The 11,805-nt window shown below is 34.5% G+C and overlaps 1 protein-coding gene across 1 annotated transcript; it reads right to left on the bottom strand.

Annotated features, from left to right (window-relative positions):
* Positions 1 to 6,071: 6,071 nt before the first annotated feature.
* On the bottom strand, positions 6,072 to 11,448 carry LOC137034867 (arrestin domain-containing protein 3-like). Its single transcript, XM_067408088.1, has 7 exons — positions 10,906 to 11,448; positions 10,770 to 10,811; positions 10,379 to 10,439; positions 8,595 to 8,742; positions 8,387 to 8,483; positions 7,530 to 7,786; positions 6,072 to 7,315 (listed from the first exon to the last, which is right to left on the bottom strand). The coding sequence occupies exons 1-7, from the start codon at positions 11,165 to 11,167 to the stop codon at positions 6,896 to 6,898; spliced, it is 1,287 nt and encodes a 428-aa protein (XP_067264189.1). The 5' UTR covers positions 11,168 to 11,448; the 3' UTR covers positions 6,072 to 6,895.
* Between the last annotated feature and the right edge of the window lie 357 nt (positions 11,449 to 11,805).

Here is an 11,805-nt window from a genome sequence, read left to right as displayed (position 1 = left end):
CTAAACAGAGAGCTGTCGGGCAAAAGGTGAACCTTAAAGGAATAGTTCACACAAAAATAACAATTCTGTCATCATTTACTCACCCTTAATTTGTTCCAAACCTTTATGAGTTTCTTTCTTTTGTTGAACACAAAAGAAGATATTTTAAAGAATGTTTGTAACCAAACAGTTGATTATCCCCATTGTCTTCAATAGTATTTTATTTCCATACTATGGATGTCAGTGGGGCTTAACTGTTTGGTAACCCATATTCTTTAAAACATCTTCTTTTGTGTTCAGCAGAAGAAGGAAATTCACATGGGTTTGAAACAACTTAAGAGTAAATGAGTAAATGATGACAGAACTTTCACTTTGGGGTAAACTATCCCTTCAGGGACAAGCTGTACTGCACATGGTTTTTACTACTAATTTGTTTTCTAAGTTTCCTAGTCAAGTAAGTGGTGAAGCAACACAGAGACATTAAATTGCTTATTAGTTTCTAATGTAAGCAACTGCTAAAAAAAACTTCACCCAGTGTCAGCCAGTAGATGGCAGAGTTTACATGAAAATAGATGAGTTTACAAACTATACTAACTTCAGATAGTATGGGGGTACCTGGATAAATTTGATCATTTGCTTTAGGGCTGTTTCTCTGTTGGGTCAAATCTCTAATCTGTACAGTACATGTGCAGTGTGGTCCACAATGCCAATGAAAATGCTTTGTTTTTCTAGGTTGGCATAAGAACGCAAGAAAACCATTATTTATAATATTTAGTTTTTTTGGTATTTTATTTCTTCAAAAACTTTTTAGTTCAGGGGTTTTCAATTTTCAATGTCCCAGATTTTCAATGTCTGAGATTTTGGGTCCACTGTATATAGATGCGGTTAGTTTGCAGTCCTTTAAATATTTGCAAGCGATAGTAGTATAAACAGAACTTTTGCCAATATTTGTGTATAATATAATAGAAACAAACTTGGCAGCCAAATTATGTTTGGCAAAGCATGCATGAAATTCCATGCTATGTTGTTGAGAGGATGCAAATCTGTTAATCAGCATGAACAATATAAATGTTGAATATGTATGAATATACTACTGAGAGTACATGCCAAGCAATCTAGAGTAATACAAGAATAACACTGGTATTCACTGATTCACTGGTAGATATTAATTGAAAGCAAACTACTATAATTCTAAAATCAACAAATAAGGTCAATATAGCCATTGCTTTTTTTTTTTTTACATTAAATAAAATAAAAAATAAAACAATGCTGCTAGAATCAAGTTAAACAAGGGAAAAAGTGTGGTTCTATATAGATTCCAATGAATCTAAAGAACTCTTTAGACCAAAAAGGTTTAACATAAAGAGAAATGTCTTAAACAATTGCATATATTTTCATGTTTAATGAGGTATTTCCATTTTTTCTACTATGTAGCTTTAATTCATAACATTTATTAGAAATAAACATTATTAATAATTAAACAAAATTAACTAATTAAAACCGAATCCATAATAATCACATGATGTGCCTTGAAGCGCCTGACAGAACCCTTTATGGTTCTATACCTTCACCACCAAACCTGACACTGCCTTGCAGTTTAAACTCATTCTAAATACCCCCATTTTGACCATTTATAATTTGTAATCTCTACGTTTTCTTCATTAGCTCAATCATTATTGTCTGATAAAATGGAAGTGGACTATGTAACACAGGTGTAGATGAATATTTATTACATCATTTATGTATATCATAGAAGCAGTGATATGAGCTTGAGCAAACGATGACACCAATGACAGCAAACACAACTCGGCTTCATAGTAAAACAAACAATGGAGTAGAAAGAGAAAAGGGTGTCAGCTGTACGGCAGATCTGACATGTGAGCCGATGAAAACAATAACAGAGTGAGGAATAGGACTGTACATGCTGATCACTTCATTTAAAGACACCCATCATTAATTCATGCTCACAACAAAAACCTGAGATGGGGAATCACCAAGAATATTTCAAAAACTTTAATAAAACAATAAGAACAGCTATTGCAGCTATTGAAATTCCAGTCTAAAATCTACTCTACTCTAACCCAAAGTGTCCACGGCCTATAGGAACAAGATAGAGTGAGTTAGGAAATATTCAAGGATTGGTCTCTCATATGTGAAATGAACTAAATAAACTATATAAAGCTAAAAGTAAAAAATGTAATGATTTAGGGAAGGAGGTGCCATGGCCAGTAATTTACAAATTAGCTTTAAATTTTAGAAACACTTACTCACCAGATGTTCTATATAAGGTGTTCAAGTATTTGGTCTTTAAATAGTGCATCCGGTTGACATTGTATGGTAACAATACTTTGATTCCAATGTACATTTGTAGAATCAATTAAAATGTTGATAAACTACTGTAAAACATATCTCTTCTTAATATAGTTCCAACATTCTGCAGCACACAAAAACTATAAGGCAGAGATCCCACAAACTGAGATTCATTGTCACAAAGTACAAATGTAGCATTGAAGAAAAAATGTATGTAAATAACACAATCTTAGCAGTCTGTGTGCTACTCAAAAAACATCTCACAAATGAATGTCCGTGTGCAGTACCTTGTTTGAAGTGCCTATGAGAGCCAAGAAAGATGCCTTGATTGAAGATTCTTGTAAAAAACAAAACAGGCCTTAGGTCAAATATTCCAGTATAGGTGCTGAACAGCACTCATATAAAGTCCAAGTTGTTGAATCCAAGTAAAATCCATCTAAGCAATATGTGAAACGTTCTGTATCCAGTGTAACATTGCAGCTCTTAAAATTGACTACACTTAAAACGGAGTATTGAACACATGTTGCCATCTTGAATGGGCTGCCATATTGGTTATATCCATTTTTGGTGATTTATTTGGTCTAAACACATCATTATCCTGGACTGAATTTGTACAGCCAACCAGCACAGCAATACACAGAAATATTAAAACGTGAGGTTAATGATGCATTTTGGAGTTGACACCATCTTGTTGTGTTTATCTTTATGCCCTGCAGGGGGAGTCATGTCTCTGTGAAGACTACTGTATTCGTTCATTTCACACTGGTTAAAAAAATAACGCATTTCCCTTTAGTCATAATGATGTAAAACAAGGAATATACTTTTCTTTTACTTAACCCAGAATATTTAATTCTTATACATAATATACATAGGCTACTGTGTCCCTGGTTAAAAAATAAAACTATAATTGTCTTTATTTATATTTATCTCAGAGAAATGTTGGAGGGTGCATATTCTTTTTGTTTTTTAATAATTCAATTGACTGGTGTTAAACATTGCTGTGCGAGTATTCATGGCTCACTTGTTGACGTGTCAAATGTTAATAATACAATTAAATTTGTTAAAACACAATCTCAATGACTATTAAGCAATTAAAACATACATTTTCAGAATGTTCAATATTTTCAGTACTGAAATAAGTTTGGAAAAGCTTTTTTTTACCTTCACAAGGTATAAAAAAATCTATTAAGAGCAAGAAATGTTTTCATTTTGGGTCTTTATAGTTGCCTTGGATCATAAAAAATATGTGGGTCAAATTGATCCACAAACACAAAAATTGTATTTAAAAAAAAAAAAAAAAAAAAATTATATATATATATATATATATATATATATATTATATATAAAATGTGTACACTTTTAAACACATTAGTGTATCTTCACTTTGCATGCAAGTTTGTGACTCTATGAAAAAAATCACAAAATGTCAAGGAAAAATCCATAGGTTAACCAGTATTTCTGACAACTCAAAAATCAAAATAGGCCAAAATTGACCCGCAAAACCCGACAGAATTTTTCATGGTTTAAAGGGGGTGTGAGAACGCCTGAATTCTTAACGCATTAAAGGGGGCATCGCCTAAAAAAAAAAAAAAAAAAAAAAACACTGAGCAAAATTTTGAGGAAACAGAGAAGTGAAAAAAAAATTGGTTTTCTGAGCAGTATTGATTACAGAAAATGGATACAATAAGCTATTAGCATCATTTAGCATCTTCTTACAATATTCCTAGCAGAAAGAGGGGTGTGGGATGGACTTGACACTTCATTTTGGCATGCGCTTGATTTTTCCATTCTATGGTCACTTACACTAAATCTTTTCTTGACCCGCATGTATTAATAGATGTAAACGTGTCTCTAAGGGGGTTTACTGATGTAATCTTTTCAACCCTGATGCTGAGGCCCCATAATATAATTATCCTTAATTTTTCATGGATTCCACCTGAATATTCGGCAAACCTAACGTGGTCACCAGTAGGCCTACTGACATTTCTGCTCTCATCTAAGAGCCAGTGTTGCAGAAAGAATTCATATAGTTGTAAATCAACTATAAAAAAAAAAAACTTCAATATAATAACAGCACATGTATTTATGATTTATTTTCAAATTTAATAATATACAGCAAAAATATTGCTGCCCAAACTGGCTTCTCTACAGGCAGCTGCATTTATCTTTGAATGTGTGGGAGTGTTATTGAGGTGTATACAGAAAACAGGGAAGAAGTCAATGGGTAATATGTCAATATTTCCATCATTCTTGGAATTTACCTTCAGTTGTTACATCACAGTTCTGTTGCACATGTAGCATTGTGTAATCTAACCAGCTGTACACTTAAAGTAAGAATAAAATACAATATGTGTTTTTGTCATGGAACCTTTCTTTTGAAAAGGTGTATACTGATTTTTTTTTTTTTTTTTTTTTTTAAATAAAGAGAAATGCTGTTTTCATGGATATGTAGACTAGTCATTTGAGCTCTCCTGAAATTCACCATACATTGTATCATGATTTGCAAGAGTAAAGATAATAATTCCTGATTTTAATAAATCGATGACAGCATTTATATTTAAGCATTAAGCAGACATTTTTTATCCAAAGTGACTTACAATAGAGGCGCATTAGCTGTGGGGTGGTTAAGTGCTGGCGGAAAAGGTGTGTTGAAAGTTGTGATGCTTTCTGCAGTTCAGGTGGAGGTTGACAGCTCATTCCACCAGAGAGGACAGGAGAGGGTAAAGGTTTTGGAAAGTGACTTTGTGCCATTATTTAGATAATGTTTATTCCTAAACTAATACCTTCAGGGATCCAGCAAATGTTTTGTCGTTTACAGTACATTAACTTTCAAAACTCCTCTCAAAACATGTGAAAAGTCCATCCCCTATAACACACATAGCACATATCAGTGGCATGTACGGTTTCAAAAGGTAAGGTAATAAAAAAGGACAAAAGTCATGGTCAGAGTCAATTTTAAAGAAGTTTCATAATATTTGGTCCATGTTTTCAGAAAAAGAAAATAATCAACCACTATGCTGTCCATATACAAATCTACTCTACGCTCTGCCTGTGAATTAATGCAATTGTTTAAAAAAAATCTAAAATAAGTTTTCATGAGGATAAATGTTCAGTTTGTGTCTTGCATTTGTAAGAATTAAAGCCAGAAATATGAGATCGCACAATTGCAAGAAAAAGTCAGAATTTCAAGATTCTGAACTGTTTCTGACAATCGATTCATAAAGCTTTGAAGCTTCATGAAGCAGTGTTTTGAAATCACCCATCACTAGATATTGTGGAAAAAAGTCGCTATTTTGTTATTTTTAGTGTGCAAAAAGTATTCTAGTCACTTTATAATATTAAAGTTGAACCACTGTAGTCACATGAACTGTTTTAAATACGTAGCTTTCTGGGCATCGAAAATGGGAGTGTTATTGCTGGCAATGGAGGCCTCACTGGATTTGTGTTCCGAAGATGACCAAAGGTCTTACGGGTGTGGAACGACATGAGGGTGAGTAATTCAGAATTTTCATTTTTGGGTGAACTAACCCTTTAACCTAAACCGGTTTCATAGTACAGAATGTAGCCCCGCCCCTTTTTAAAGCTGTGTTCATTGTTCTGTCTTCCAGATAGTATTTCCACAGCATTAAGGTAAGATCTTACAGATTTATGAATGAACCGCTCGTTTTAAAATCTTCCCAGTCTACTGACATTTGTTATGACATCCGCTTCAAACATTACAGTGCTCATGATAACTTCTACCGCAAAAACAAAAGTTCAAAGACAAAATTCTAAAGATTCTCTGGCGCATCAGGTCTATAGGCCCCTGGAGGTTCACGGTTGTAAAAAAACGAAAAAAAAACTTTTGTTAAAAGACATACATAGTAATACATAATTTATTTAAAAATATCAATGTTTCCAATAAAGTCAAAACAACAACATAAAACATGGCACCTGCTCAGATTGATATCTTTTAGATTTCCATGTGTTCACCGGTGCTACAAAGCACATTCAAACAATGTTCTTCCGCAAGGCACAAGTAGTTTTATCTACATGGCCCAAAGTTACACAGCATAGGTTTAAATATATAAGATTAAATAATTGTCCCTTTTCCCATATTTAAAAAAAAAAGGCTACTCTTTTTCTGCAAACAACAACAAAACATCATTTTTAACTAATCTGTTTACAAGATTGCTTCATACATGCATAAAAATATATAAAACACTTATTAATTCTAGCTGCAGTACAGAGTCACAGTGTTAAAAAACATGAAAACATATGTTTGTGTTTTAAGTAGACTCTGCTGTAAATTAACACTTATGTAGAAAGTCACAGTAAATTCAAGGTTTCACATACTTTTTTCCTGCAATGGTATAAGGCATAAAACATTTCTGGGAACAGTAATCTACTTCAAAATAAATAAATCAGGATTTATATTTTTTTAAGGGATGTAAAATGTAGCATTATAATGAAGGTTTATAAAGACAAAAATGAACAATATAGGATCTTTGTTTTTAGCTTAACAATCAAAATCCCTAACTAGAAATATAAAAGGATACATATTAATATGAATAATTCTAGCAATCTAGATAAAATAATAATAATAAAAGAAACCTAGCAGGTAATTCTAAGATTTTTCAGGGTGGTCTGGCAACTGTGGATGTAACTGATATTCCTGATATGAAGGTGGAGCTGATGAATCAGACTGATGAGAAAACGAGGGACCAAACTGACCAGAAGGTCCAGCGTAACTAGGAGGAGCAAACTGACCCGGCGGTCCAGGGTAACCAGGAGCAGGAAACTGATTCAAAGGAGGTCTGTAGTAGCCAGGGGCACCAAACTGACCAGGTTGTCCAACAGCATTAAGTGGTGGGGCAGATGGAGGCATAGGAAGTGGGTTGGGGTACACATTGCCTCCTGCTGGTTGATTCCAGATTCCAAAATCACTGTTTGGAGCACTATTTGCACCTGATAAAGACTGAAGAGGAAGAATCACTACTGGGAATTTGATCTCCGGGTCAAAGGCATACGGCACGTCCAGGTAGACCTAGACACAAAGCACACATGTTAAAAAAAAAAAGAGAAAAAAAAAAAGTTTAATTTGAACTGTCTCTGTACAAGATGAGCAATCAGCACTGCCCTTGATTTAAAAGATGAAATCCAGCTTTAAAATACAGAACAATATAACATACTGATATGCCTAATGTATTTCTTCACTTCATTGCAATGAGTTACTCTTTGCTTTAGATGCTGAAACTCACCACGAGTCTGTACTCAACCTTGAGGATCCTACAGTTTAGGATAGAGATGGTAAAGCTGGGTGGAATGGGCAGCACTTTGGGGACAGTTTTCTTTGAATTTGGCTCAATGGGTTCCCCTTCTTCTTTCAAAACATCACGTGTGTGAAGTTTTCTCTTTCCATTTGCGAAAAAACTCTGTTTTTCATACAGGCGGTATTTTGGCTTGATTGCACGGGATGAATTGTTCTGAACTTCAGCCAAAACTTTCAAGCCCTCTCCTGTAGTGAGGCACAATAAGACACAATTAGGTAAATTATCACTAGAAACTATAACAGTCTATCCTGACAAAATAGACCTCCTAATTCAGAATCGTGTTATACGAGATATGAAAATACACAATGAAAAATGTATAAAGAAAAAAGAACTTTAAAAAAGTAACATTATGATTGTATGTATACATTTTGTGTAAGCTATAAATTATGCTTTTCCACAACAAGTCTATGTTGCATTGGGGGGAAAAACAAGTAGAACCAGATCTACAAGTGCTGCGTGTGTTCAGATGGACTTGTGGTTGATTTCAAGCATGAAATGTGTAACTTCTTTGTCAATTATTAAAATAGCTGAATCACATGATCTGAAAAGACCACATTCATCATCATCATCATCTGCTTGCTTACACAAGAGTGCTTACAGAGAGTAAACAAGAAACTCATGGAAAATGTCCATCCACCTCTCACCTTTGATGTTTGCAATTTTTTTACATTTCATCTTCGTACAAAGATTCAGAAATGATTGTCTACAATGATCCAACTTTGAGTATGACAAACAAAAAACATGCTGAGGTGTTCTAATAATAAATATATAAGGTAATATATTACCAAGGTAGTATCCCATTTTCTCAGTATTTATGTTCATGGAGACACTCCCAGAGGTGAAGAGTTTCATTTGTTTATCCTTGGTTCCGTGTTGAGGCGCCTAATCAAGACAAAACATGTAAAACGGAGGTAACTGAACCGCAAAACATCGTAGAGGAATGTATGGTATAGATTAGAAAGATAGTGCATGGGATTTTAGTAGTTATCTCACCATTAGTTCAGGATTGGACACATCAGGACTGGGGACATAGTGAAACTCTGCTTTGGCTTTGCTAGAAATACGCATTGATCGGGATAGTTTAGTCTCCAAAGTGTAGACTATTTTTCCAACTGAACCTTTGAAGGTTGGTGGGAAGTGCCTATAAGAAAATAATGCCATATGTAAACAGAGTAATTATAGGGGAGAATGGGGTAAGATGAGCCAGTGGGTAAGTTGACACAACCCCTCTATCTTGGCAACCATACCATTTTATTGTCATGTGACCATATATTTTAGAATCACCCACTTTAAAAACTGATTTGGCTTGTCAAAGTAAAATTTTAACATGACAGATGTAATGGCTGTTTCGTCAAAGCAAATTTGTCCAGGTCTAAAAATATTTATGATGCATATTGGTGATTTAGCAACGTATAAAACCATGCAAGTCATTTTGCTAAATATTACTCTGAATTGGTAGGCTAGCTAGCTTTTACTAAAATGCCAGCTATGGGGCAAAGTGAGCCAAATGCTGTGAGGTAAATTGAGTCAGCGTTTTAACTTACCCCACCATAAGGCACTGAATTTAAGTTAAATCTGAAGTATAAACTGGTGTCATTTCAATGTAATATTATGCAGTTAATTAAGTACACCAAATACTTCTCTGATATGAACCAGAGGATGTTTAATCATATATATCTTTCCACTTGTAATCTCTAATGGCCTAACATGGTGGACATTGCAGAAAAACTACCATGTCAAAAACCTTTTGACTAAAATGTTCATTAGTTTCATTGACATTTATTCCTTCTTATTTAGTTTTTATTTAATTTTACTCAGTAAACTCTGTTTAGTCTGTTTATGGGAAGGTTACAACTTTGGTGTTCAACAAAGTGTTTCAGAAATGCAAACAACTAAACATACTGAAATTTCAACTTTATTTGGTTGGTTTTATGTTGTTTAATTTAGCTTTAAAAAAAAGAAGTATTTGTAAAATATTTTTACAAAGAATATTTGTGAAAGGAAATTTGATTATTAAATTAGTTTTTAAAACATGTACATTATCTTTAAAATTTCACACGGGTTTGATTCAGATTCAGTTAGATGGTCAGTTTACACCCACCTACTGACCTGGATCAACTTACCCCTAACCTGGGGTAAATTGAGCCAGAGAAACACTTTTTTTATAAGAAGCCATATTTTTAGAACAATTTGTCATAGATGTATTCTGATCATTTAAAATGATACGAAACATCCTGGAATTATTTAAAATACTTTCATTGTACTTCTGCCTGGACCACATAAGTAAAAATGGCTCATTTTACCCCACTCTCCCCTACAGTAGACTGTAGTATCATTAAAAGGTTGAAATTCAAAAAAGAAATACTGAAAAAAGTAAATGTTCTATTTTATTTATTTTTTTATTTTTTTGCCGATTCAGTTACACTTTACAAGATGCAACGAACCCGTAACTTACTGTGAGATTCTAGAAACATCTTGTGCCCTGTCTCTTTTGATCATGTGATCTTTTCTACACCCCTAAAGGATGCAGACCTTACATCATAGGAATAAGTGACCTTATATGTATTTCAGTCACTGAACTGTTAGTTTCACTGCTCTTATTCTAATTATATAATGCAACCCTGACAATAAAGTGTATGCCAATGATTGAACTGCACTCTGTGGGTCTGTCTCATTTTTGGCATCCAGGTACCTGCTTTTCTGTGCTAGATTGCTCAACCAGAAAAAGGGTCTTCTCGAAATATTTGATCTCCAAAATTACTTTATCTAACACTTACTGTTGAGGCAACTGAAAGGCGAATGGGTAAACATGACGACCTGGTGCCACAACCGCAGAATCTAACAAGCAAAAAAAAAAAAAATCAAAGAAAGTTAAATTTAGAAAATGACTTTTTCTCTCAGAATTCTGAGTTTCTCGCAATTGCGTGATATAAAGACAGAATTGCGTGTTTATATCTCGCAATTCTGACTGTGTAACACGCAATTTGCCAATCCCCCCTCCCCCCTAAGAAATTGGCTTTATAAATTGCAATTGCGTGTTTATATCTCACAATTGTGAGAGGGGAAAAATCAGAATTGTGAAATTAAGTCCCAATTATCTTTTAAACGGTTTTAGTCCGTGGCGAAAACAAGAATTGCAATATTAATCTAATTCATGCATAGACTTACACGGCTGTCCTGATGGATCCTTCAGCATCTCATGGTCTTTACCTACAAGATCAAGTTACAACACAAAATACTACTGATTAAATCGACCTGGTTTTAACTAACTGTAACACAAAACTACATCTGTAGTTCCTCCTACCATGTGTTTTGTCCTCCCGAACGAAAAACCTCTCCACGGAATAATACTTCTCCTTATCCGAGTAAATAACAGTGGTTTTACCGTGACGCTCGCTCCAGCAAACCTCTGCTTTCCCTTTAATTTTCACACTCAATGACTGCATTTGCGTGTCCTTCGCTACATCTAGAATGACTTGTCCCGATATTAAATCCCCACTGGTGAAGGTATTGTTCTGATTGATAGGATTGTAAACGACAGAAATGTTTTTTACAGTGAGGGACATCGTGTCTCCAGTCCAGGCAGTAAATCCACTTCTGATGCTTGAGCCTTATGGAATCGCTTTACAGTATTCTTGCACGCGATATGCAGGAAGCAATCAGCAAAGTATGTAAACTTCCAGCTGTGGGTGGGGCATATGTTGGCTGTGGGCTGTGAGAGGCACATAACAGGACGGCATATTTCTTTCCTAAAGTATTTGTATCGCCGGCGAAGTTGGCCGCTTGTAGGCGGGGACGAATTCAAAGTCGTTCGTTTGAAATGCCAAACATCTCAAACGCCCCACATTCAAAGGAAAGGAGACGAGTATGCGACTGCGTTTAGGGGGGAGAAGTGAAATCAGGATCTGCCAGTCAGGACTACAAACCACGCCCCTACAAGTTACGCTTCCCGCAAAAAACAAAACAAAACAAACAAACACATTGATGTCCTGACTGTGAGACAATCTTTTTGTTTTATGTAGGCCTATTAAATGTTTGTAAGGCTAACTAATATTGCTTCCAAATCTTAAGTATGAAATATGCTGTTAATAAAACAAAAGAAATTATACAAGCAAACAGACATGGTAATTATAGCTAAAAACCTACTCTCAACCCTAACTAACTGTACTAATTCAATAAAATTTAAAATTTACTGTAGAGTTTC

This window comes from Chanodichthys erythropterus, chromosome 13 (genome assembly GCF_024489055.1).
Source record: "Chanodichthys erythropterus isolate Z2021 chromosome 13, ASM2448905v1, whole genome shotgun sequence".
In the NCBI taxonomy this organism is placed as follows: Eukaryota; Metazoa; Chordata; class Actinopteri; order Cypriniformes; family Xenocyprididae; genus Chanodichthys; species Chanodichthys erythropterus.
Note: the sequence above shows the minus strand (reverse complement) of the source record. Positions and strands in the feature narration are given on the sequence as shown.